Source organism: Fringilla coelebs (genome assembly GCF_963513975.1).
Source record: "Fringilla coelebs genome assembly, chromosome: Z".
In the NCBI taxonomy this organism is placed as follows: Eukaryota; Metazoa; Chordata; class Aves; order Passeriformes; family Fringillidae; genus Fringilla; species Fringilla coelebs.
In genome coordinates this window covers 48,946,999-48,974,403 of record NC_140031.1, presented here as the reverse complement: position 1 = coordinate 48,974,403, position 27,405 = coordinate 48,946,999, and the positions used below count along the sequence as shown (strand labels likewise).

The following is a 27,405-nucleotide window of genomic DNA, read 5'->3' as shown; positions in this document are numbered from 1 at the left end:
AAAGGGTTTTCAGCTGCTATGTAGAAGTGGGAAGAAGGAAACTACAGCGGGTCTTTGTGCATAGTTTGTGGCACTGAAACTTAAAAGCTGTTTACAGGCAAAATTGATCCTTGCAAATTTACTGAGGCATTAAAGTTTTTACAAAACATGGTTAAGTCATAATTCTTTGGTGTCATTGCTCTTTTCCCCAGCTGGATTTATCTGTTTGGCAGATGGCTATCACTTCAGCAGTGTACAGAAGGGTATGCAGACCAGTACTTTCCACTTCTTCTTCATTATGGGTTTGAGGTAGAGATAATTTTGTATTGCCATCCTCAGCTTTTTCCTACTATGCATGCTTCAGCTCTTGGAATATATAGTAAGAGTTTCTGACAAAGAGATCGAGATTTGAAAGAAGGGAATAAAATGTGACATGTTTGCCAACATGGAAACTTTCACAGTGATCAACAAACTCCATCAGTACTAAGGCCAGTTCTCTAAACCTGTCTGCACTGAGACTATTTTCATATATTTTTATTTACAAATAACATTCTAGATGTTCTGATTTCATTGTCATTGTATAGAGCTAAATAAAAGGGGTTTGTTTGTTTGGGCTTTAGTTTGTTTATTTGGTTTGGTTTGATTTTTTTTGGGGGGGTTTGTGTTTTTTGTCTTTCAAGCCTTGTATGCTGCAAAGAGAGCCTAGTGTAAATGAAATCTTTGTTCTCAATCTCTGATTAGTATTTGAGCTCCAAGGGTAAAGGGAAATCTAGCACATATCTCCTTCTATGTTAGCTCCAGTGACAAGTCTCTCTTCAAAAGTTTGCAGCCTCTTCCTGTCTCCTGTCTCCTGACCCTGGCTGCCCTTTCCCACATCATGTCAAAATTTGACTACTGCTTCTTGTGCTAATACAATTGTTTGTGGACTATGCTGTGGATGGGATCACTGCACTAAGCTGACTTAAGACACTGATTATTTGCTTTGATTAGTGATCCAGTCTGCACCACAGCCCCACAGAGGCATACTGATGAGGGTAGCAAGTAGAGGAACTTAGAGAAACACTTAACTGTACAGATACAAATATAAACTACAAACCAGACTGGAAACACTAACAATCTCTACTGTGATAAAAGCACGTAATGAAATCTAGTTGCCACCTGAGTCTGACCTTAAAAACAAAACAAACTGTTCACAATTCAAATATGTCATAGCAAATATTCACCCACAGACAACATCAGACTGCATGTTTAACTCTTTTATTTATGTATATTTTTAAGTATTGCCTTTGCATCTCTGATTTTTTTGCTTTGCAGTTTTAGGGTAAGATTAATAACTCAGCATTCAATTTTTTTCCCTTTCCTTTTCATATACTCAGTAAAATATCTTCAAATGTGGCTAATACATGAGTGAGGTATTATTAACTTGAAATTCTGAAGAAGACTTACAGGACCAGTGCTCTGGTCCCATTTTGACTGCAACTACAAAATACCTTGTTAGAATTTTCTGACTGCTTCTTTTTGCAAGTACTTGCAAATCCATGCTCATTCTTCCCAAAATATTCTTCTTTCTGTTATTAAAGAAGTACAGAAGTCTACCAACTGAATTTTTAGAACATGATTATTACTTTCTGAATACTTGAAACATAGTCTTACTAGGGATATTCAGGGATGATTTGAATTCTTGTTTTGTATTAAAAGTCTTTCCCAAGGATATAAAACCACAGGATCTAGGATATTATGAAATGACTAATATAAGAATGCAGCTAAAGGGAAAAATACTAGTTCAGAAAAAAATGTTTTATAACACAGGGACTCTTACAATTGTAAGGCAGGCTTAATCTCTTGGGGAATATTTCAAACGTACGATGCTAATACTCTGAGGGAAAAACCAACATGTTTCAAAACAAAACAAAAAACCCCATGCAGCTCCATGCTAAAGGAAAATGAACAGGTAAAGTAGTCAGGGTCACTGAATTAATTTCCAGATAAACTTCCTTCAGACACCTGAATGACAGCTCCAAAGAAAAAAAAATGGCTTTCACAGTCCTTTGTGTAAGAGGATCCAGACACCACTCAGGAGCATCTGAGAAGGTAGCTGTTCTACAGATGCTTATACTCTTTTTCAGCTGGGTCACATTGAAAGAATTTCAGATAAAGAGTCATGATGAAATTATATAGTTAAATACAAATATTTAATGCAAGAATTTTATTTCGTGTTGTTTTATTTGTAGCATATTCTTTCAGATTTTTAATTCTCAACCTGACTCATCTTGTAAACTACATTTTGGCTTTCTTTCACTGTTAATTTAGATCAAAGGCCAATCTGTGTAAAACTGATAAACTCAGGGTGTAATATCTGGATACAAAGGCAGAAGCAAAAGTCCTAACAGAACTGCAAGGAGGTGCAAATGCAAACGAATAGATAAGATTTTTTAAATCAGTGTCAGGCTGTTCTATTAAAGCTATGCAATTTAACCATGTCGTTGTGACAGAAGAATAATCTATGCAATTTCCTCCATATATGCAGAACTGTAGATCTGAATACAGATCTGAATACAGCATGAGAGCATACTCGTGTGGACACTGTAGAACACCCTTCCTCAGTAAGGCACTTAAGCACTTAAACATTAGTGTGTGTCATAGGTAAGTACATTGCAGAAGAGTTTTTTTCAGCAATAAGAATAAAGAAGATGAATAACTTCTTTGATTCTATTAATCCTAGCCTGCCAAACCTAAATAGTAAACTAAACACTCATGAAAGATTCATCACTTACGAAATTAGTATCTTCTTATATTTCAGTGAGTGAAACTTCACCAGCGCCACCCGTTCAATGACAGGCAGGATGATATTGTAGTATGCTTCGTCTTGAACCACCCAGCCTTCGGACACTCTCCTGTCTATCCAGCACCTGCAGCAGCCCTGTGAAACACCACAATGACTAAACAGGACAAGTCAACAGAAGGAAACGGTAATTGCAAATATCATGCTGCAACTTAAGCACATATTCAGCTCAACAGTGTGAAAATTCTGTTTTCTTCTACTTCTTTTTAATGTAAAATCTTGTTAGTCAAAATTCTTTATCTTTTGTTCAGAAATGTGTATTATTTGGTAGTTGATTAGTTGTAGCATGATAGTGTGGCTTTCCACTGATTAGTAAATCAAAAGATTGTGACTACAGCCCTGTTACTTGTCTTATCCTAGCATGTAGTTTTTAGGAAATACTAAGAAAACAGTGTTACTTTGTGGCTTCTGTAAGGTGTGCAAAAAATGCCTCTTTTCCTTACTGCTATCTGTATTTATTATGAAATGCCAAACATCCTTCATAGTAAGATTATCAGTATTTCTATACTAATACTACACTGTTCTGGACCTAAGAAATGTTTTTTGTAGGATAATAATGCCTAATGCTTTATTCTGGCAATGTGCAGGGCAAGTCCAATATGGGAAGTGTTCTCAGTTCTCAAGAGCAGTGCTACTCTTTCTAAAGCAAGGATCTCTGTTGTATGCAATGAGCATGGTGTTTCTTGTCTTCAGCATGGCAAAAAATTTCCAGGGAACTTTTTTTCAGGTCTTGCTAAGTAGCAGGGCTGCTACTACTAAACAGGGCTTCCTAGATTTTTAATCCATAACTGTAACACTCAATATTAGTAAAATATGTTCTACTTCAATAGAAAACATCAGAAGGGACTGCTGAACCATTGACATATATCAAGTAGTTCATTTTAAAAGTCCATCTTAGTTGCTTTCCTTTTATTGTCTGAGATCTTATTTTTCTCCACCTCAATATTTTTTTCTATGACACCCTTTACTGACCAATTTGATTTTCAAGTAGTACATGTTAATGGAACTCATTTTAATACAACAGAATCACAGAATTTAATGCAGCATAGTCAAAATACTTAATGGCTTCAAAAGAATTTTTATCTCCATAAGAAACCTTATGAGCATGACCATAGAATGTACACATTTTTATAAGCATTTATAATGAAAAAATTCTATGACTAACAAGGTTCTAAGTTTGCCATTAACATCTACATTTTACTCAAAAATACTTGACTGAATTGACTTGTATTGATTCAGTGATTTTATTAGTCATTTGAATTATAGAGGATATCTTTCCCATGACAAGCCAATACTCCACACTTTTTATCTGGAGAAGATAAAGATTTTTATTGCTGAATCATGATCACTCTTTCTTCTTTTTTCCATGAAAATTTATCTTGTACATATAATTTACAGTAAAACCTAAAAATGACAGTTATGTGTGTACTTGGAGATGAGATCATGTGAGTAAGTTTAGGACTGCATTATGATTTCAGAACATATGAAAAGCTCAACCTCCATTGCAAGTAACTATGAGACACTTCCAGAATGTAGTTCTCAATCCACTCCTAACTTAAAAAGCCCAGGGACTGGAGCTATATAGCACAGAGTTCAGGAGCTAATCTGGTTTAGTTTCTTTACAGGGGGTTTTATATCATCACTGCTGATAATCCTGAGGGAGATTCTTGCGACAGTTTCAAATAATGCGTTTTTGCTTTTTGGTATCTTTAGTGAAACCATTCTTGGCTTGGTGATTCTTCGTGTTCCACAGCATGTCTGCTTCAAAGTCTAAGATAGTAGGAGATGTATGATTCATTATGATGAGTTCATGAATGTGAATTCATTGTTCCTGGCATCTCACACAGGAAAAGACAACTTAGGTCAAAAATTTTCAGAGCGGATTTTCAAAAAGGAACAGCTGGAAAGTGCTTATTAGCCTCTAAATATAGTTAAAAGAATATGTGGTGAACTGGTCAGCTCTAGTCATCAACCTTAAAAGATCTTTCTTCTCATGAATAATAAAAAATACAATTGACTTCATATCCACTAAGAACTCCTTGTTTTTAACTTGAATATAAACTCTTTTCTCCCCATTTTAACAGCATTATAAGTGAATGACAATGAGATAAATAAATCCCATTTCAGAACTGGAAATGGGATTTATTGGTATGGTTTACTGCAGATTGGTATGGTTTACTGCAGTCGCAGACTTTTTTTCCTCAGGGTGCACTGAACACTTAATATTCTGATCCTAATTCTTGCAGTAAAGCCTGCAATGAAAATGGAAAATTGCCCACCACTGCCTCATTGTGTGATGCAGACCAAGTGCAAGTGTTGTGTCTTGTTTTACTACAGTAACCAATGTGCCCTGCAAGCTGATCAGCTCTCTAGCCTTGGATAAGGAGGAGCACCCCAAGGTTAGACCTTTGTAGGGCACAGGTAGGAGAACACAGAGATGGAGTGAGGTATAGAGGCCTGGAAACTTTTACACATTTCCCTGAAGGGGGTGAAATGCTGAGGGTCCTCTCATTGAACTGTCTTCCCACTCTACCTTTTGTAAGATTTATAACGGTAATATCAGATTTTAGAATCCTGCACTGAAGTCATGCAATGAACAACTTATTTATCCTTGAGGGGAGGATTAGCCTAGAAGAAGTCCTGACCCTCAAACTGAGAGACAGCTATCAAACCTTGCCATGTGTAGGTACAACCCAGCAGGAAGCTGGGAAGAAAGAGGAGAGTGCAATCAGATGATGTATCCCATACCAGCTACAGGGTCAACATGACCAATGTCAGCTCAGTCTCTGACCTTTCAGTAGAAAATCAGTAATTTTTTCTTACAAATTGAGAAGAAATGAGCTATTTGTGGATGTGAATTGAAAGGATTTCATTTGCTCCCTGTGGTCTCCAGCTGTAGTTTTCAAATATTGTTTTCCAACGTTTCAAATATTAAGTGGGCAAATGTTCTTTGCTTCAGAGGGAAAAATCATTGCCCCAGAGACAATTTCTGGAAACTATTCAGGTATATAGGCCTGCAGAACACAGCATTGTGCATTTAGACCAGTAAGTCTTCCATAAGGACCCTGGTGTCCTTATGACACTGAAGCATAAATATTCTACCTGCTTTGGTATTTAAGATATCGCCAATTTTGATGGAAAAACAAGCAATATATTAGCCAGTTTGTGTGTAACTGAGTAGTGATTATTATTTTTCTTTACAAATTCATAGCTATTGCTGGACAGGATACATTTTTGAGTTGTGTGATTGTTATGTTTGTTCATTGGAAGTAAAATTTGTGACACTTACTGGGAAAAAACAGAGGAAAAATAAAGCATGGTCTGAAATACTGAATGTTAGGGTTGCTCTATAAATGTAATTTTTATTTGAGATTTCTGTGTTTCAAGCTCTCTTCTTTTGTGCCCAAGGTGAGCCTAGGTGTTCTTTCCAGTCTGCAAAGAGACTAAGAGGATGGGGTCTCTAGTGTTAAGGTCACAAATCTTACATTTTGAAGCCTTCACTAGTTCGCTTTTCCAATAGACTTTCTGTGATAAGTTGATGTATTATCTCTGGTGTATTCCACAGGTGTTACTTCCAGTGATATTTATTTTTACAGGAGTGTTGTGAGATGCTCTCATATATCCATGATTAGAAAGAATTATATGGAAATGTATGTAAATATGTAGGACTGAGTTTTACATAACACTACCCTTTTTTGACTAGCACTTGCCAGGCATTTATTGTCTAATATGATCTTTAATTTCTGACATTTCCTCTTCTTGAATGCTTGGTTTATTATCTACTTAGGCTGATGTCTTTCCAGCTCCTAAAGGATGTGATCCAGTTCAAAGGAAAACTCAGTAATTGCTTACAAGGCTCTGTTGGCAGATGATCCATTTCATTGGCTTGACACTTAACTAAGTAGAAATTTATTTTCATAACATATACAAAATGTCAGACAGAATATTTGATATACATGTTACTTTGCATTCCACTGAATTTTTTGTAGTACCAAAATGCAGAATTGCTTAGCAGCAGTCAGCTTTACACAGTAGTAGTGGGAGCACAGATATTACAAGAGTGGACCATGTTCTAGAGTTAGTTTCAAGAATTATTATTCCTCTCACAGTGAAAGATCCATAAAATGATGTCAGTATAGAATAATACATAAATAATTATATATAAATATAAAAAATAAATGTAGGAAAATAAATAATTAAATATAGAATAACAAATGAATTATTTATATATTTTAAATATAGACTAATAAATAATAATTAAAAAATACAAAGCATGGAATCTGGGTAATAGCTTCTGATAGAAGGTATAAAACAACTTGGGAAATAAAGGTAACGGTAAAAGTATTTGTATGATCTGCTAAACAGACACTTGATAGAACAAAGGCTATGGTGTTATGCATTTCTTTTCTTCCATAAGTTTCCTAGCAGCCAACATGTCAAAGTTTGGAGCCCTTTCCCTGAGCTGTCTGATATTCTGCCTTGTGTCTGTGACTGTGACTTGTAGGTTGGTCTGAGCCCATATTCAGGGCACCTTCCTTAAGTCTTGTAGTCTTATTTATGGCTATAGTCTAAATAAGACTTCGGGTAAAATGATAGCTTACTTAGATTACACTATCACTGCCCTTAATCTAGAAAGATGAGAAAGTTTCCCTTAAAGTACTTGGAAAAAAAAATAAGAATGTGATTGGATTTCTTAGACTAAAAGGAGTTATGGACTACATCTTCAAATGTACTTAATGATACATATGCAAATATACAGTCATTAGGACAAGATGATGTATCCTGGAAGGCGTAGCAGTTGAGTCTCTGCTCTGAGTCAGACTAACTCAAGTCAGCTGAGTCAAAGGCTGCTATTAGCCCTATGAATATGAACAATGTGAAGATAAGGGGTCTATCAACCCTTTTCTGGAAAAATTGGTAATTCTAGACAGTGCTTTTGTGACACTTAGTTGTTTTTACTGAAGGATTCACTGAACTTTTCATAAGTGGGATCACATGATCTGTTTAAAAATTCCCAAGATTAGTTTACAAATTTCTCATATAGTGAGGATTTTTTTCCTGCAATGAATGCTAAAATTTAACAAACCAAAGCTTAAAATACATTTTGGCTCCATGGAGGATGAAAATACAGTGCCTAAGGAATTAACTCTACTCTTTGTCCCTGTTGTGGTTTACAGCAGAACATTTAAATTAGGTACTAAACTGCATTTAGATATAGTGTCACCACAAAGCGTTATTTGTGTTGTAGAAGCATTGTAGAAATGCTTCTCCTGTAATTCATTGAAACACCTTTTACACAAGCACCTGAACTGCTGCATTGTGAGCTGCCTAGCCTGTTCCTTTCCTCTTTGAAAAGTATAATGGAATTTATGACGTGAAATAGTTTATTATTATTATTATTATTATTATTATTATTATTATTATTATTATTATTATTATTAGCAATAATAACATTATTATTATTATTATTATTATTATTATTATTATTATTATTATTATTATTATTATTATTATTACTACTACTACTACTACTACTACTACTACTACTACTCCTCCTCAAATACCCAGCTAACTCTCAACACAGGTCTTTCAATAATAAGTGCAAAACAATCAGACATAAGATTATTAATGCAGCTTGTCTGAAATACAAGTTGCCGGGATAGCTGCAATGTGGGTGCGGTGTGGGGTGGCTGTGTAGCTTACATGAACCCATACGTATATGTGGTTCAGCACAGTTCTCAGGGGTGACAAAGCTCTTCCATTCCCTCTCCTCAGTGGGTTTTTTCTCTTCTAAACAACACAAAGTGCTATTACTGCTCTCACAATCAATAACTTTTAGTTCCACCTTGAGCTTCAGCAAAATGCTCTCTGCATGCACCTATAATCTGGAAGAGGTGTCTTTTTCTTCTAGATATACCAGAGTGAGAAGGACACACCTCTAACAGTCTTCATATAAACACACTTTTTCTCCATATGAAGTTCAGTTTGGAGATGCGGTTTTAAATCTTTGCAGACATAAATTTTGAAGGTGCACTAGTGCTTGCTGGGCATGTCTATAATACCCATTTATAGCTAATAGTCCCATGTAATCACTGGTCATACTTTCTAGGTTTGTTTTATGGAAATATCTATTTCTGTTTGATTTTAGGCTTTTTCCTTATTTTTAAAAAAAATGTTCTTTATCACTCATGTTCCTGATGAAAAAAACCCCATTATGATACAGAACTTAATATTCAGATACACTCACCCATATCAGTGTTTTCAATGCTTTTTCCAAGCAGTCTGAAATCTGTAAAGTACCTTAGAATTTTATCTCAAGTTTTCAGTGTAATGAATTTGCTATCCTTACACTATAGAATTAAACAGATTCCAGCAGCTATCTTCTACATTGTTTAAGTCTCTGTGTCTCAAAATCCCTTGTCACTGTCATTGTTATGTCAATATGATGTCTAGTCAAGCTTGGTAGACTTCACTGCTGATGCATGGTTCAGTATGTATGGTAAACTTCCATTTGTTTGCATGTTGTATGGGCTCATCAGGCTGCACTGAGGCCAATCTCTAACCAATAAAGTGCTTTCCTGGGGATTTCTGTTTGACCATAGGAGATCAGCCATAGCATTTGTTTTAATAAGAGGCAGTGCCCTCCTGTTGCATGTGAAGTATCTCTTTAGAGGTGCTTGTCTTCATCTTCACAAGCTTAAATAGCAGCACAATGATCTTTATCAAAGGAGATCCTGTTACTCTCAGCAGCAGAAGGCTTATGTCCAGGCAGAACAAAGGAGCAATTATTGTCACATACCAATGATGATATCAAATGACAATATTTTTGCATAATCTTAAAAATTAGGGTTCAGAGGCTGTCAGAGTGGTAGATGTTTTGTGTAGGGAAGTTAGACTCAGTTTTAACATGCCAGTTAAATTCTGGTTAATAAAACTTTGCCTGTTACTGCACATAGTGAAAGAAGACCCTGGACTCCTTCCTGTTTGCATCCTGACATACTCTTCATTTTACTCCTTTTCTTTGATACTAGGTAAAATCAAGAAGTTAGCCACAGCAGTCCCTAAATAAATCAATTTTTGTATAAATTTTCAATGAATTGGTAGTGGCTTAATAAAATTTATAACGAAAACTGGGCAACCAGGGAATGTGTGAAGAAAGAAAAATTCAGAAATGTTAGAGATGATTGAAAAGTAAAGATACCTGCAGTTTCTTACCTAAAAATGCAACTATAAGGATCAGCACCTATCACCTGTCCAAAGGAGAAACTGGACAATATATACATGGAACATACAGATTATATAGGAGTGGAACAACTTCTGGCTACTTCTACTATTTCATGGTAATCTCTGTGAGTCTTCTCATTAATTTCCTACTACCACCTATTTCTGTAAACACCACCAAAGTGTCCAAAGTGTTTAGCCATGCATGCAAACTCAAAAATACTTCAAAAGGGACCATTAGAACTTGGCTTCTCAGATATTGCTTCTGAAGAAACTTTAATAGGGAATATCAGTAGTAGTTTCAGAAGCAGTTTCAGATTACCTACAAGATAAGTGATGTGTTCATACCAATGCATTCAAAGAACACATTAATTAGATATTATGATGGATATAATACAAATGAGAGTATTTTTATTATTTAGTTTATTCTCTGCAAATCCATGATCACAGTTTCAAAGTGTACCAGGCAGTGGATAGTTTTTTGATTAATGATAGCTAGCACAGACATTGTCTATCACTGAGCTTATTGAGAATGATTGAGAATGAAAAATTAAGCAAGACGTTTCTAAGGAGAAGCACTAAAATCTTCTAAAAATAGACTATCCCTCTAAAGACTTCGATGTTAAAAACATCTTGTGTGGTAGAGTGGTAGAATAGAACTTGTATGTGATAGAGCATACAAGTGAGCTGGATCAAGTTTTGTCCCTGCGCTTAGAGATTTGTTTGCTGGAACTGAGAGTAGGTCTGCTCTTTCTTCAGGAATGGCACTCTTCAGCTATGCTGCAGGTCTGGAGCTTCATGCCCTCCAGTCAAATCAGAAAATGATTATTTTAGTATTTTTTTAATCTCAGCAAGTTATTTATCTCTCATGTTTAAGAAAATCTCAGAGAATTGTCTGAGAAGCATTTTCATCCTTTTTCTCCAAATTTTAAGGGTTTTTTAGTATCCTCCTTTCCTATATATTGCTTCCATAAGAAAGAGTTCTTCCCAGTGTCTCTTTGAGGTGTATTTATTTGAGCGCTGAAGGAAAGTGTAACTGTTTTTTCTGTCTTCATTTTACCTCTTGAAAACTGTTTGCCATGTTCTGAAAGGCTGGGTTCATAAAAAGTTGTAAAGAGGTACAAAACAGTAATTGCCAAGAATTTCTTGAAACCCCTGAATTCCTAATGATTGATCTACCCTTCAGATCCACTGGCCTTCTTTTTTTTCACTTGACAGGTGGCAGTGATGACAATGGAGAAGGCAGTGCAGTTGAGAATGAAGAAAATGCCAAAGGAGCAGGTCAGTGATGTGGATTACTTTGAGGCCAGACACAGATGCTTTTTGATTATTAGTAAGAATGAAGGAGGAGGAAAGGTCTTCTAACATCCGCCCTCCTCTCATGTGTTTTTGTATTTCTTTAATCAATCACAGATAAAGGGAGGAAGGGAGCAACACCAAGAACCAGAAGAGCACATGCCAGAGGGAGAGACAGGCATGGTGATGAGGACAATGAGGATGATGAAAATGGGATGCGGAGAGCTGGACCTCGCAGGCACAGAAGCCGTAGACGAGGACGAGCAGCTGGAAATGAGGCCAGTGATTCTGATATGGAACCTGCAAAAGCCAAGAAGAATCAAGCAAATCAGAAATCCAAGGAAGATGAAGAAGAAGAAGAAGATGAGAAAGGGGGTAAAAGTGGGAAAGGTAAAAATGAGAAGAAAGGGGACAAAAAGTCTGATAAAAAAGGGAAAAAAGAGAAGGCCAACAAGAAGAAAAAAGACAAAAAGAAATCAGGATCAGGGTAATTAAGTTTTTTTTCCCTTATAATAAAACTATAATTGTCTTACAGGAAACCTGTTTTCACTTATAGCTGTGAAATACCGAGAATCAATATGACTCCCTTACTTGTGATAGTCAGACTGGAGCTGGACAGATATTCTTTGTCGTCCAAAGAAGAAATGACAGCTGAGTGAAATGGAAACTTTCTGGAAAGTCATATATTCCAAGTTATATATTTAGTTATATATATATATATATATATATATGAGCTGTTTTCTAGAGAAAGGGAGTGAAAATGACAGAGGAGAAGAGAAAGTGGTAGAGGGAGGTGATAACACATGAGATCTGCCCCTCTTTTTTCTTTCTGCAAAACTAAAATGCCCCAAACTCCAAGCTGATTTCCTTCCAAGAAGGCCAAGTTTTATTTCCATTATAGAACTAAAATCTTGGTGCTTCTCAGAGGGTCACATTCTTGTTTCCCAGCCAGTTTTGAGCCAACTTTTTCGGATCAGTTGCAAAATTTCAAGAACCTGGAACCAAGAACTAAAATGGGATTTTCCAATCTGTCTCCCACTCACTTCCTCTGAATTGTCACTTTTTAACTTTCCAAAGTATCCAATGAAACCTGGGGTTTTTTTAAGACTCCAGAGACAGGGAGCCCTTCAGAAAAACATTTCTCTTTCTCTGCCATCCTAGCATTCCTTTGCACCTTGTCTCTTCTGTGCTTTTGAAAGGAAGCAACCCTGGGAGACGTATATAAGGAAGCAAATGGAGCTGTCTCAATGGAGAGGGAGAGAAACTCCCATTCCTCATTCAGCACTTGTTATAGCTTTTTTTGTTCCCAGAGGCATCATTGGAGAGCACAGGAGGACTAAAGGAAAGGAAAAAATATAGTAAGATATGCTGTTGTATTAATTTGTCTGGGATCCCATTTCTACAGCTTTCTACTTTATTACCCTTCCCAGTGAGAATTAGAAGGCCTAAAATCTTTCTTTCTGCTGTGTCTTCATTGTGGTGGCAATTATAGTCTTGTGTGCAGTTTCCTGTACTCACAGAGCAACAGCCCTGACTGTGTAAACTTATGTTCCTGTGCTTATTTTTGTCTTCATTGTAAACATTTACTCAGTGTTAATTATAAAAGGTTACTGAAAATAGAAAATTGAACAAAGGTGCAATGTTTTTCATTGTCTTCCAAAGTTTTTAATATTAAAATACATAATTTTGGGCTTAATAACTTGAAATTGCAGCCCGAACAAGACATTGATCTTAAGGTATTAAGCCTAACAATATTTGAGGAAAAACTGAGGATACTCTCAAAGATAACTCAAGAGTATTATATTTCTAGACTAACAGGAGCTTCTGAAAAGATTGAAGAATAATAAGAATATTTTAAATTATTTTCAAAAGAAAAAACAAAATAATGTAAGAATGAAAGATAGTAGGCTGGTGATCAGTTTTACTGTGATTGAAATAAAGGGTTTGCAAGGCTTCAGAATGGAAAATAAGGCTGTGTAGAAATATAGACACCCTAGCAAGTCTGGGAGGACCTATTGCAAAAAATTCTCTCTACTGTTTAAACATAGACCTTGCTGATGCAGTTTTTTTTAATTGCCAAGGTGTTTCAGCATGAAATAGCAGGAAAAGAGCTAAATCAGAAGTTGAGAAAGAAAACACAAGAAAAATTTCCCTAAACAAAAACTAGAACTATTTGACAGAGAGATAATATTGTATTTACTGCTGCCATGGTGGCTTTTGTTAAACTCTAGCAACATGCCCCATTTTGGTGAGATCGCAATACAAGTCAATAGAATCTTTTACAGTTGCCTCTGTACTTTTCAATTAAATCAGGAAAACCTCTTCATGCACTACTTTTTCTACATAAAAGATGTAAGGGAATCCCAGAAGAACTATGCATTGATTTTCTGGTTTAGTTGTTTTGTTTTTTTTTGAAACTTAAATATTCCCCTCTGGGTTAATTTGTGGTAGTGAGTTTCCCAGGGTAATGCCATGGTGAAACAAGTTCTTTCTCGATGAGTTTTAAATCTTCTGTTTTTATATGTTAATGGTTGTTGATGAAGCTGGTTGTTGCCTGATATTGAGGGTGTGTGGAGGACCTGCTCTACACTGATCATAATCATCAACCCCAAAATGATCAATGATCATTGATAAATTGCTCCTTTAATCTCACTGTGGGGGTCAGAGATGTTCATGGGTTAAAAAATGGTTTAGTTCTTTACTGCCTTGTTTCATTTTGTCTGATTGATTTTAGAAATTCTGTGCTGTCACATGAGAAAAAAAAAATAGGAATGGGATCATATTCTTCCTACTGCATAGCTCTATTTGTGAGTAAATAAACTGACTTCTATTAAGTTCGTTTGCGAGTATAAAACTCCTGTGGAAGTGTGGAGGTACATGGAAGATTAAGACACTACTTCTTTTTTATAACTGAATAGTATTGACTGACGGGCAATGCTATGGGGATTATCTGTATAGATAGAATTTACACAAAAAACCTAGAAAGAAAGAAATTAAATTTAGTCAAATTTATTAAATTGTCATGCTATACTCTCAAAGTCATACCAGTCTTATCGTGTAACATCCTAGCTCAAAGAAAACATTTTCATCCTCATTTTTAATGCTGTACACAGAAATCATGAGAAAAGTAGATTACATCCATAAAGAGGAGATGAAACTAAAACCAAAATAGAGATGTATAATAAGGTTGTAAAACCAAACTAGAGATAAATAGAATGAAGAGATTCATTGTGTGTTCAACTTGAAGAAGCACTTGATTTCAAGAACTCTACTGACTTAGATGTGCATTGAATTGGAGCCTAGGAGGATGGGGTCTTTATGTCAAGATATCTATTGACACTTGATGCTTTATGTTAGCCTGCAGGTCACAATGAACCCTTCTGACCTTCAAATGTGTGAATAAAAACCTTTCATGAAAGGCTAAGGCTTTTGATTGCAGAAGACAGAATTTTGATTTCCTGACTTGAATAACATGGTGTTCCACCACTTGAGCTGAAGGAAAAGTCTGCTGTTACTCCACCAAGTTTGGCTGCATAATATAAATGCACTAGAAAATACTGATTTTTTTTAAAAAACACTGAAATTTGGATTTTTTATTATTTTTCTGGTTCCAAAGCAAAGTGAAGAATGGGAAGATGAGACATGTTTGTAAAGCCAAACAAAGCAGTAGCTGGCAAAGGTCACAAAGCCTGTATTATTCTGACTTGACCTCCTGTGTTCTGTTAGGCTTCCTTTTCTCAGTAAGCTCACTGCATTAGCACAAAGCCCTCATGTTTCCCACTCTCTCACTGCAGCATTGTAAACCAGCAAATTCCAGCTTTACTTAACCCAGCAATCTTCCGTCAAAGGACATGTTTAATGTCAGGCACATCATTCCACTTAGTAAAATGGAGAACAGCTGATTGTGACAATGGATTCTGAGCTCTCTCAAATCAGACTTTTAATCCTTCTGTTCTTCATGAAGGCATGACTCTCTGCATTTTCCCTCAAAATTTTATGCACAAATAACTTTTTTTGTCCTTTATCCATTTGACTTCAGTTTTCATGCCATTCTCAACTTGACAATGACAATGACAATGACAATGACAATTCTCAACTTGACAATGACAATGACAATGAATAAATGTGGTTCTCAGTAGCATTTTTATTTTAGCTTCTGTAAAGCTTTCTGTAGCTTCAAGCTTTCTGTGATACAGTTTTTTGTCATGTAATGCCCAACATGGTAAGACTGATGGGTACACCTTTCTAAGGTGACAGTGTGTTCAGTATGGGCCACAATGACACTCAGAGGGTTGGAGTACCTCTCCTACAGGGCAGGCTGAGAGAATTGGAATTGTTCACTCTGGAGAAGAGAAGGTTCTGGGAGATCTGCTTTAGGGCAGCTTATGAAAAGGAGAAAGACTTTTAATATGGCCTGACAGTGACAGAACGAGGCAGAAAGGTTTTAAACTAAAAGAGAACACATTTCTATTTGATGTTAGGAAGAAATTCTTTACCCAGAGTGTGGTGTAGCACTGGATCAAGTGGCTCCGAGAAGCTGTGGATGCCCCACAGCTGGGGAGTGTTCAAGGCCAGGCTGGATGGGGTCCTGAGCAACCTGATCTAGTCAATGGGATACTTGCATATGGCAGAGAGGGTTGGAGAGAGATGATTTTTGAGATTCCTTCCAACCCAAATCATTCTGTGATTCCATGGTTCTATGATAATAAATAGTATTTTAACCTTTAATAGCAGGGTGCCCCATACTATGGAAACCTCTTTCTTTCCTTTGCTCACTTCCGTATGTCTGAAAGTTTTCAGCTCATCCCCTAATCTTTAGCTATAATTAAGTAAAATTAATGAAGACTATAGGCAGATGACCAATAAGAAACTTGTATTTTTCTGTGTTTCAAAATGTATTTTGCTTTTATATGTTTGTTTTTAATCCTGTAATTATTCTTGCTGGTAAACTCTTGTGTCATTTATACCATTTAGATCTCTAAAAAGACCTGTGTTATCTGTTTTGGTAGAGGAAAAGTTTTATAATTTTTAAATTATTAAGGAGATAGAACCTATACATTAGGTATTGAATAATTCAGCTCTCACATCAGATCTTGGATATCAAACTCTCACAAAAGTGAAGTTTGAGCAAAAGAGTCTGAAAATTACTTGCTTGATAAAGTCGGAATGAGTTTTTCTCTAATCAAGCCAGAAAACCATTAAAAAACCCCAAACAAGTTTCCAGTACAGTTTTATACATTCATAAGACAAAGAAACAGGCAAGTAAATCAACAAAAGGAGCTAAAGAAAGTACAAGAACAGAGAGAAATGCACCAAACTGCTATCAACAAGAGATCACTTAATGGTAGTTGTCACTGTCAGCTTTTTAGGGCAGAAAGTCAGAGCCTATTGATTTCCTTTTTATCATTTTTCTGTTCACTTGCATAAAAAGAGGAAAAACTTGTTGCCAATGAATTGCTACATGCCATTATATGAGATGCAAGATTGCTCACAGAAAAGGCTATCTATGCAGAGTTTAAAAAAGTGAATATTGTTTTAATCAGCAATTCTTTGCAAAGATACTGCAAACTGATGTATGGACAATAAGTTCAGATCACAGAAGCAACATACCTGGAGATGCCATTACAATTGCAGCTCCTTTCCTTGAATGCTTGCTGAAGTATGGCTTTGAATTTTTTCCCATCTATGAAATGTTATTGCCTTGGTAAGTGCATGGGCTGTCATTTGTCTCTCTAGCATGACGCACTGAGGTGAAGGAGTTTGCTTTCCTGGCTGCAGTTAGAGCATCCTCACTTGACCATAGTGAGTTTGGGTGGGACTCTTAGAAGGCTGATTACAGCTGCAGAAAAAATTAGTGATGGTCAAATTTTACCCCAAGAGTGCTGATCACTGTCCCCCAGCTCTACACTTTGTGTGCAGGCTTTGCCTTTCATACTAAAATTAATAGCCAGTCTAAAGGAACTGTGTCCTCCCTTCCATGCAAATGTGAAGGCATTAATCTAGCCTTAAATTTAACAGAAATTACACAAAGTATGTTTTTTTCTGTGAAAACATCTGTACTATTTGAGTTTTGGTGATGTTTTTTGTTCCTGCTTTTGTTTGAAGCTCTGATTCTGAATCTGAGGAGGAACCAATTACAGAGGAGGAATTGGCCAAGCTGAAAGAAGAGGTAGAAGAAAAAAAGAAACTGATTGCCACACTACGAAACAAGCCATGGAAGATGAAAAAGAAGTTGTCTGTCCTGAAGTATGGTTTGATTTCCATAATGAATGTCCATTGTCCTACTTTGCTCTGTTTTTCTGAATTTTCACTTTAGTTCTGCACCTACTCATAAAATTAACGTCAGACCACCTCTAATCTCTCTTCCCTAGGAGGTATGCTCACCATAAGTGAAGGTAAATGATGCTGCAGAGCACTGCTTTCTTGTCCCAGTAGAGCTGAAATCAAATATTGAAAGATAAGCTTTTTTGTTTTCAGAATTTCCATTACCCAGCACAAAATCTTTTCCTTTTCTTCAGTTAGGTTGATGTTGATGAATTCTTCCATTGGTGAGATCAGAAAAATGATGAAATTGCAGGATTACCTCAAGATTGCTAGAGAGAAAGGAGAGGATTTTTCTCCCTAATCTGACTTTAAAGAAAGAAAAAAAAATCAGCTTATGGAAAAACAAACTCTTTGGAAGCAGAACTTTTACTGTCATGCATTTTTATTTATGCCACATAGAAACCTGTATTTTGCCCTAGCATACATATTGCTTTTATTGTAAGCCAAAAAGTAAGTATTTCTTTACATTTAAATGTCCACCAAGCACAGGAACTGAGTAAATAGAACTTTATTCTTTTGACAAAACTGCTATGCTCCTCTGTTTTTTGATAGCTAATTTGCTGCATCAGTACCAAGACACCAAAAAATTTGTATCTAGCAGAGAAAGGATGGTCTCTCCTGCAGTTTTTAATATGAACAGAAAACACAGAAATATGAAATATGAAATATGAAGTATGGAGTGTAAAGTCGATAGATTTGTCCTTTTAGAAGGTAAGGTAATTTTGCAAAGGATAAACTTGCAAAGAGGTAGTGAAAGAATCAAAGCAGGTAAAAAGGAACCGTATCTAGGAGATGTAGAGTAGAAGAACTGTGAAGGTGAGAGAACTTTCACTTAATATAAATGAGTAGATTAGGTTTTGGACAATCTACAGCTGAAGGATCTCCATGAACATGAACTTAAGATTTGTTTGTAGTCTTCATACGGAGAAAGCTTCAGCCATTCTTCTATCCCATAATTCATAGCAATTCCATGGAAACTTCATGACTTGGTATGTCCCTTAGACTATTTTCCATTATTGCCTTTCCATGCGGGCAGTGATGACGCTGCAACATGTAGCTCAAGGATGATCAAGAGACGCCTCTGGGATATCTGGTAAGGAAAGCTAGCACAGAAGTTATTTTTTCCACTACACTTCCAATTGTGGGCACTGATACTGGAGGAAATAGGTGCACCCAGTCTATTAATACAATAATTCACAGAAAAAATCCTCCTAGAAGCTCTGCTAAGGCTCTTGGAAGATGGGGAGGTGATTTGAGACAATAAGCACCTCTTCACCGGGAAAGAACTGCCTGAACAAATCTTCAGTGATGAAGTTACTACATCAGTGGACAAAGGAAGGGCTGTGGATGTCATTTAGCTGGACTTCTGTAAGATCTTTGACAGACTATTCCACAAACTCCTTCTCCCCCAATTGCAATGAGACATATTAAATGTGTGGACTGTAAGGTTCCTAAGAAATTGTCTGAATGGTCACACCTAGGGTGTTGGTGCTCAGTGTCTGCTTGGACCGCCCTTTGGAGGACTTGGGGGTATTGGTGGATGCAAAGTCAAAGGAAAGCCTACAATGTGGGTTTGCAGCCCAGCAAACCAAACCCAAGCAGCGTGGCCAGTAGGGTGAGGGAAGGGATTCTGTTCCTCCAAACAACCGTAGTGAGACTCTACCTGGAATGTGGGGTCCTCAGTACAGGAAAGACATGAACCTGCTTGAGCAGTTCCAGAGGAGGGCCACAGAAATGGTCAGGAGACTGGAACAGCTTTCCTAAGGATGCAGGCTATGAGAGTTGGGTTTCTCAGCCTGGAGAAGAGAAAGCCCTAGAGACACCTTATAGCAGCCTTTCCATACTTAAAGGGGGTTTCTAAGAGAGATTGGAACAGATTTTTACAAGAAGATGTGGTAATTAGACAAGAAGTAATAAAACCTTAAAGAAAAATGGTAATAAAATCTTATAGAATTTAGATTCAGAGTATATATAGGGAAGATGTTCTCTATAATGAAGGTAGAGGGACACTGGATGAAGCTGCCCAGAGAAGCTGTGGATGCCCCATTCTGGAAGTGTCTAAGGACAAGCTGGATTGGAGCTCTGCTCAACCTGGCCTAGTAAGACATGTTCTGCTCATGGCAGAGGGTCTGGAAATAAGTGATCTATAATGTTCTTTACAGCCTAAACCATTTAATTCTGATTTCAGGATTTACATACCAAAATATAGTTATAGAGTGTATTTTATAGATCCCTGCTTTTGTAATTGTTTCTTTGGAGCCTAAGTTCAACTGAGTTGCAAGACAAGGCCTGGAGTTTTTACGCTGCTTGAAGTAAAAATTTTATCTTATAAATAGGTGCTCTATTATGATTACAGTTACAATAGTATCAGCATGTTTTAAGGTATCTATGTTCTGTATTTTAGCAAGTAATTTAAGATTTATAACAGAATCATTAGTCCAATAGATTGGCATTGTTGGCATTGTTCTTGTATGTAAGAAAAATAGACACATGCTGGCTGTATGTGCCCTTAAACTTTTAGATCAATAATGTGACTTTTGAATAACCTTTGTTAGTATTTCTGGCTCTTGAAACTTTTGGTGAACCATTGTTAGTAAGTACTTTGTGTAGCAAGTACTTCCTCCTGTCATCTGCTTCTTTCCCTGTGAAGGATTTAGAATATTGTGGTGAAAAAGCCAAACTATCTCCTTACAGGTAGAAGAGCAAATTGCCCTATTCTTTGTATTCCAGCTTTCACAATCAAGAGATACTTCGTTGGAGGTTTCTTCACAGCCTTATGACAAATGTTATGTAATTATATAAGCCAGCTCCCACTTTCATGTTTGTTCTGTATTAGCAACTTTATTTCCAAGAATGGAAAAAAAGTGCTATCCTGTAATACATGGCAACAAGACCAAAAAATACTTTTTTATATTATTTTGAATGGTGAATATTAATATCAATTTGGACTTTTCATTTTAATATTGTTTTTTTAAAAGAACTGCTGTCAAAACAAACAGTTTTGGGGGAAAGATTTAATTTCCAATTAAATGTGTGTTTTTTTAAAAATCAAGACATTTAAAATAATTTTAAAAACTTGTTTAAGCATTTTCAAAGAAATTTTTCTTCATAGCTAAAACTGTATAGGGGGTAGGAAATATGATTTATACTTAACTCTAGTGATTACTTGGTTAAATGGTAAATATTTTCCTTCATTCTTTAGGAAATGCATGAATGAACAACCATTTTAGAACACAGATGTAGAACTAGTTACTCTGCAGAAGACACTTTCTGTCAAAAGATGTAAGCTCAGTGCGGAAATGGCATTCTTAATAGAACTACACTGGCAATTTAGATCAACTCTACTTCTAATTTACATCCCTGTGTCTAAAAAGATGCATTTCAAACAGCCTGTGATTATTCTCTGAAGAACTGTGACTTGATGAGGATACTGCTCTGATTCAGTGTCCCTCTGCAGTTTGAAGTTGAGCTGTATTGATACTGTCAGACTCTAAGCTTACCTTGAGACATCATGGTCAGATCTTCACAGGTCTGGAGATGTGAAAAAAGAGAGGAAGAAGATATGGAGAGGGGATAAAAGATGTTACAACAGCATCCCCACTCTCCTAGCCCTGAGCAATAAACTTGTGGGCTGGGCACATGCGGGTCTGTGCTGCTGAGTATATGAGTTTGCCTAGAGTCCAGACTTTTTGTCATTTCAAAGACAAATCTCCTTCAGAGTAGTTTTCTTGTTCTAGTAATATCCCTTCTATTGGTTTACATTGCTCTAACTTTTCTATGGGAAAAGGAAACTTGTAGCATTTCTTCTTGACACTGCCTACTCAGGTCAGCCCAAAGTTACCTGAAGAACCACCAGGTGAAAATGATCATTAATTATTACTTGCAAGACTGAAATTTAGAGAGGGGAGTAAATTGATTGATTGACTGATTGGCAGAGACCCTTGGGAGATAGTCCTGAAGGGCAAAGGAGTCCAGGAAGAATGGCTATGCTTTAAAAGGGAAATTGTTAAAAAATCAGGAACAGGCCGTCCCCATATTCCGGAAGACAAGTTGTTAGGGAAAAAGGCCAGCCTGGTTAATATTAGGCCTGATCTCCGGAAAGAAAGAGAATGTATTTTTTCTGGAAGGAGGGATAGGTAACTTGGGAGGTCTACCAGTATGTAGGGAGATTGGAACAGCCAAAACCTTACTAGAACCTGACTGGCCTCTACTTTTAAAGACAATAAAAACTTTGTATAAATACTTTTGAAGTAAATGGAAGGTCAAAGAGTGTCTCCATTGCTTGTTGAATGTGAAGGGTAGTATAGTGACAGGGAATGAGAGAAAGGCAGAGCTACTTAATGCCTTCTTTGTCTCAGTCATCAGTATCAATTTTCCTTATCATAGCCAGCTCCTTGAGCAGGAAGTTGGTGATGGAGAAATGAGTGACACCCCCACAATGCAGGAGGAGATGGTTAGTGTCCTGCTATGCCACTTAGATGTACACAAGTCTACGTGTCCTGGTGAGATCCACCCGGCATAAATAAGAGAACTGGTGAAAGAACCAAAACATATTCTCCAGTTAAGCAGTCCTGCTTAACTGAGAAGAAAGAAGAGAAACTTAACTGAGAGAAACTGAGAAGTTTCAGCTGACTAGAAATTAGCACATGTAACACTTATCTACAAGAAGGATCAGAAGGATGATCTGGGGAACTATAGGCCTGTCAGCCTAACCTCAGTTCTGGGCAATTTAGGGAAAATATTATCTGAGTGCTGTTATGCAGGACAATCAAGAGATCAAGCCCAGACAACATGGATTGATGAAAGGCATGTTGGGGTTGGCCAAATTGATCACCTTCTATGACAAAGTGACACGCTTTGTATATGAAGGGAAGCCTGTGGATGTCATCTATCTAGACTTCAAGAAAGCATTTGATACAGTCTCCCAAAGTCTTCCAGAAAAACCGTCTTGGATGGGTGCACTAGGGTAAAAACTAACTGTTTTTCTGGGCCCTGAGAGTGGTGGTGAGTGGAGCTAAATCCAGCTGATGGCAAATTGCGAGTAGTGCTCCCCACAGCTGTGTTTCGGGGTCAGTATTGTCTAACATTTTTATTGATGATCTGGGCATGGGAATTGACTGCACTCTCATTAAATCTGCAGATGATATTGAGTGGGGTGGGATGTTGGTCTGCTTGAGGGCAGGAAGGCTCTGCAGAGGGACATGCTCAGTCAGGGCGCTGAGGACACCTGCAGGAGGTTCAACAAGGCCAAGTGCTGTGTCTTGCACTGGGGTTGCAGCAGCCCCTGTGCAGTGCTACAATCTTGGCATGAGGCGGCTCGAGAGCTGTTCTTCAGAAAGGAACCTGGGGGCTGCTGTTTGAACACGAGCCAGCAGCAGCGTGCCCAGGTGTCCAAGAAGGCCGGTGCCATCCTGGCCTAGTCCGGAGCAGCGTGCCCAGCAGACGAGGGCAGTGCCCGCCCCGGGGCCGGGCGCTGGGGAGGCCTCACCTCAAGGCTGTGCTCAGTTCTGGGCCCCTCGCTTTGAAGGGACCCTGAGGGCCCGGAGCCTGTCCGGCGAAGGGCAGGGAGGCTCCTGAAAGGACTGAAGAACACCTCTCAGGAGGGACAGCTGAGGGAGCTGGGCTGTTCAGTCTCAAGGAGAGCAGGCTCTGGGGGGACCTCTCTGCTTTTTGTGGCTCCCTGTACGAGGCCGAGGTGAGTCGGGGCCTGAATCCGCTCCAGGGCCTGCAGTGAGAGGGCAAGAGGGAACGGCCTCAGGCTGAGACGAGGGAGAGTCAGATCAGATACTAGAAAAAGCTTTTTTGCTGTTAGGGTAGTCACGCTTTGGAATAGGATGCACCAGGGAGGTGGTGGAGTCACCATCCCTGGAGGTGTTCAAGAGGCATCTGGATCTGCTCTTTGGTGATGTAGCTTAGTTTTGGGGTTACAGTGGTAGTGCTGGGTGGGTGGTTGGTCTCAAAGGTCTCTCCCAACCTTGACCATACTATGATTCTGTGATTTTTGAATTAGAAGAAGGTACCAAAAAAACCCCCCAAAAAACCAACATGCTAATGGGCCAGAGATTCAGCTGTTACAAACTGGAAAACCTTCAGGGAAAGTTATCACAGTTATCCTTATGTCTGAGGACTGGATTTTGGGAACTGTGTTCTTGTTTGTGCATTTTTCTGCCTGAGTTTTGCACCAATATGAAGAAAAGGGAAGGGTTGAAATACTGTGCTTGCCTCCAGTATACTCATCTCACTTCTCTTATTAGTGCTCATAGTGCTTTAGATTGACAAAATTCTCTGCTATAAAAACACAAATTCCATTAGTAACTGTGCGGTTTGTATCCAACAGCAATGCTTATTATGGTAACATATAATTAGAGAACTGGATGCAAGAACCCAGAGATGTGCCAGCTTGTTCTCTAAAGTTACACCACAAGACAGTTAGTACACTATCAAAACAAGTGAAATAACAAGTTATATAAAAAAAGATAGTAAAACATCAAGTTTAGGCTTTTTGAAGGACTTTCAATTAAGCATACATCATAAAGAAATACGTGAGAACTATTTTTTTCCCCTAGAAAAATCAGTGCAGTGCAGAATCTGTTCTTCACTTAGAGTCATAGAACAGTTTGGGTTGGAAGGACCCTTAAAATTAAATTTATTCCAACCCACCTGCTATGGGAAGGGACACCTTTCCCTAGACCAGGTTGCTCAGAGCCCCATCCAGCCTGGCCACAAACACTTCCAGGAATAGTGCATCCGCAACTTATCTAGAAAATCAGCACTTCACTACCTTCACAGTAAAGGATTTCTTCCTTATGTCTATTACAAATGTATTCTAGCTCAGTTGGAAGACTTTCCCCCATGACCCACCACTACAACCTCTTGTAAGAAGTCTCTCCCCTTTCCTGCAGGTCCCCTTCAGGTACTAGAAGGCTGCAATTAGGTCACCTTGAAACATTTTCTTTTCCAGGCTATGCAAACCCAGTTCTTTTGGGCTTTCCTCATAGGAGGCTGGCTCCATCCTTCTCACCAAGTTACTCAAAGAGCAACCTGGTGGTTCTCCTTTGGACTAGCTCCAACAGGTTGATGTTCTTCCCTTTTCCACTGATGTGGTCACTCCATCATAGCAGATCACATGCCTGGGACAGAATACGTTATGGTGATTTTTCAGTATTTTTCTAGCATCATTTGTTTTATTACAGGACTTAGACTGCCCATCAAGACAAATGCATTGGAAATAAGAAATTTTATAAGCATACAAACCCAAAGATGTATAAGGCGCATATGTGAGATGATGGCAATTTCTCATCTTTTGTTGGACTCTTTGTACTCCCATCAATCAGTATTTCATCTCTCTTACTGTGGATATACTGACAGTCCTGGGGGCCAGACTGGCTGTCTTGGAGGCCAGCTGGGTATTAAATAACAATATAATTTGCCCACTATTATTGCTGAACTGCTTTTCAATTGAGCTATGCCCAACAGTATTTGCTTTGAAGTCTGTTTTCAGCCAGTCTTCTAAGACTAACAAAAGTCCTGGATTATCAACATTTATTTTTGTTGAGCTTTTAGTTCTTAGAGTCTGAAACCTTCCTGAACTGTTACTGAAAAATGTGATCAATCCACTCAAATTGTATTCATTAGCAACAAGCTCTAAGAGCTGTAACGCATCCCCTCTGCAGCACTGAAGTGCCTAAGGTACTGTACACCTAGCACTTTGGAAGCTGTAACTCCACACCTTGTATTAATAATTAACTCAGGCTTCTCTGGGACAATAATGCCTGGCCCCCTGAAACATTTAGTAGTTCTTGCATCTGTAATTCAATTAAATAAGCTTTCTCTAAAGCTTCTTTAAATTCACAGTTAGCTAGTGGGGGACACTTTGGCCTATCTTGTGATACAGATAATTTACCTCTAACACATGATACCAGTGATTACAAAGCTTGGTTTTGTTGGTCTGCGTTGTTTTTGACACATCCTCATGTTTGTGAAATCACAATACTTCCAAGTGGGCATGAATATGTATATATGTACTTTTGGTTTTTGTTGTGGTTTCTAAAATATTTCTAAGACTTGCTCATTCTTCCTGTTATTTATAGCACAAAAGAAATAGAGGAAAGGACAAAATTTGACAGAAACTCACAGGGTAGTAAAAATAAAGGTATTTCATTTAGATAGTTTAGACATCAAGGTAGAAACCTTAATTAAGTAATCTGTTGAACTATATTTACCAAGAACATGTGTCACAGACATGGAAAGGACATGGCAAGCCTGGTCCAGACTGAATGGTGCCAAGTTAATGCTGAACTTTTAAGGTCAGGACGTTTAGCTAACTTACAAACAGAAGTCAGAAGTACATACTTAGTGGAGTAATTAGTTAGTGGAATAATCTGCTGCAGAGCTGGTGGGGGAAGAAAAGCTAAGGAGAGAATAAATGCACATTCTGTTTGATGCTTCCAGCATCATAAGCAATATGAAAATGTTATTTAGAATGTTATTGGTAAAACAACCAAAATATAAGATATGCCTGTAGAACATCAAAGGTAACGTGATTTCTTTTATTCCAACAGTGAAAGAATACTTCCACTATTCTTTCACAAAGTAATTCCCTTTTTATTTTAAATAATTTTTCAATTCCATAACAATAATACAAAACAATTTAGATTGGAAAAGAGCCTTATGATCATTGAGTCCAGCCATTAACACAGCACTGTCAAGTCCATCTCTAGACCAAGTCCCTCATCATGACATACACGCATTTTTTCAAACCTCCAGGAACCTCCACTTCCCTGGGCAGCCTGTTCCAAGGCTTGACAACCTTTTGGTGAAGAAATTTTTTGCAATATCCAATTTAAATCTCCCCTGAAATAATTTGAGACCGTTGCTTGTCCTGGTGCTTGTACCTGGAAGAAGAGACTGACTCCCTTTTCACTGAAACCACCTTTGAGGAGGCAAACTGGTTGAGGGTGCCCTTCATCCCCTCATCCTGATCAATAGAGCAGGACTGTCCTCAGTACGGGGCCCTGGAGAACACTGTTGCAAATGGATGACAGATTGATTCAACTCTATTCACCACTACTCTTTTGGTCATGTAGCATGTGCTACTCTTTTATTAGTTATGTTGTGATTATTACCTATGTGATGATTTTGGCCGTTACTTCACAAGTATTGGAAACATTATTGCCACGATTTTTAATGCATGTTTGAAACATCTTCTTGTCATGATCAGTGTGCATTAATGGTCAATGCATTAATGCCAGAAATTCTATTAATAAAAAAAAAATTAAAGTGTGTTGTTATTAGACCAGTGTAAAATTCAGTGTAAAGGAAAATGAAAATGATACTGCAAGCCCACCATTTGGACTTAGCTGATTTCTTTCAGCATTTATATGACAAACATGTTAGTATGGGAAAGGAATATATTAAGAAAGTGAAAGGAGTTGCTTCATGCTTCTATGATGAAACATGAAAATACCTTCATAAATATTATGCGCATGTGAATCCAACAGTTTTTTTGGTCCAGTCTTTCTTGTGCAACTCAGTTGACTGCATTGTAACCACTCAGTAAGAAATGGTTGTTTGTGATGCAATGATGAACTTAGTCCAATGCAGGGAAACCAAATGAAAATCAGTGAAAATTAGGTTATTTATTATTATGAATGATGGGGTGCAAGGAGAGTGGAAAATTCAGCCACTGGCAAAGCAGAATTCAGGAAAGCATTCAAGAGCATCAGCAGCATAAGATCTGTAGG

General features: G+C 37.6%; 1 protein-coding gene across 1 annotated transcript in view; it reads left to right on the top strand.

The window, feature by feature from the left end:
- TMC1 (transmembrane channel like 1) overlaps positions 1 to 27,405 on the top strand; it is a gene marked incomplete at both ends in the record, with an annotated part of 71,128 nt that overhangs the window by 11,250 nt on the left and 32,473 nt on the right. The window contains 3 exons of the mRNA XM_084224724.1: positions 11,261 to 11,323; positions 11,456 to 11,825; positions 17,444 to 17,584. Of these exons, the coding sequence (XP_084080850.1) occupies positions 11,261 to 11,323; positions 11,456 to 11,825; positions 17,444 to 17,584 (574 nt within the window). The remainder of the gene's footprint in view (positions 1 to 11,260; positions 11,324 to 11,455; positions 11,826 to 17,443; positions 17,585 to 27,405) is intronic.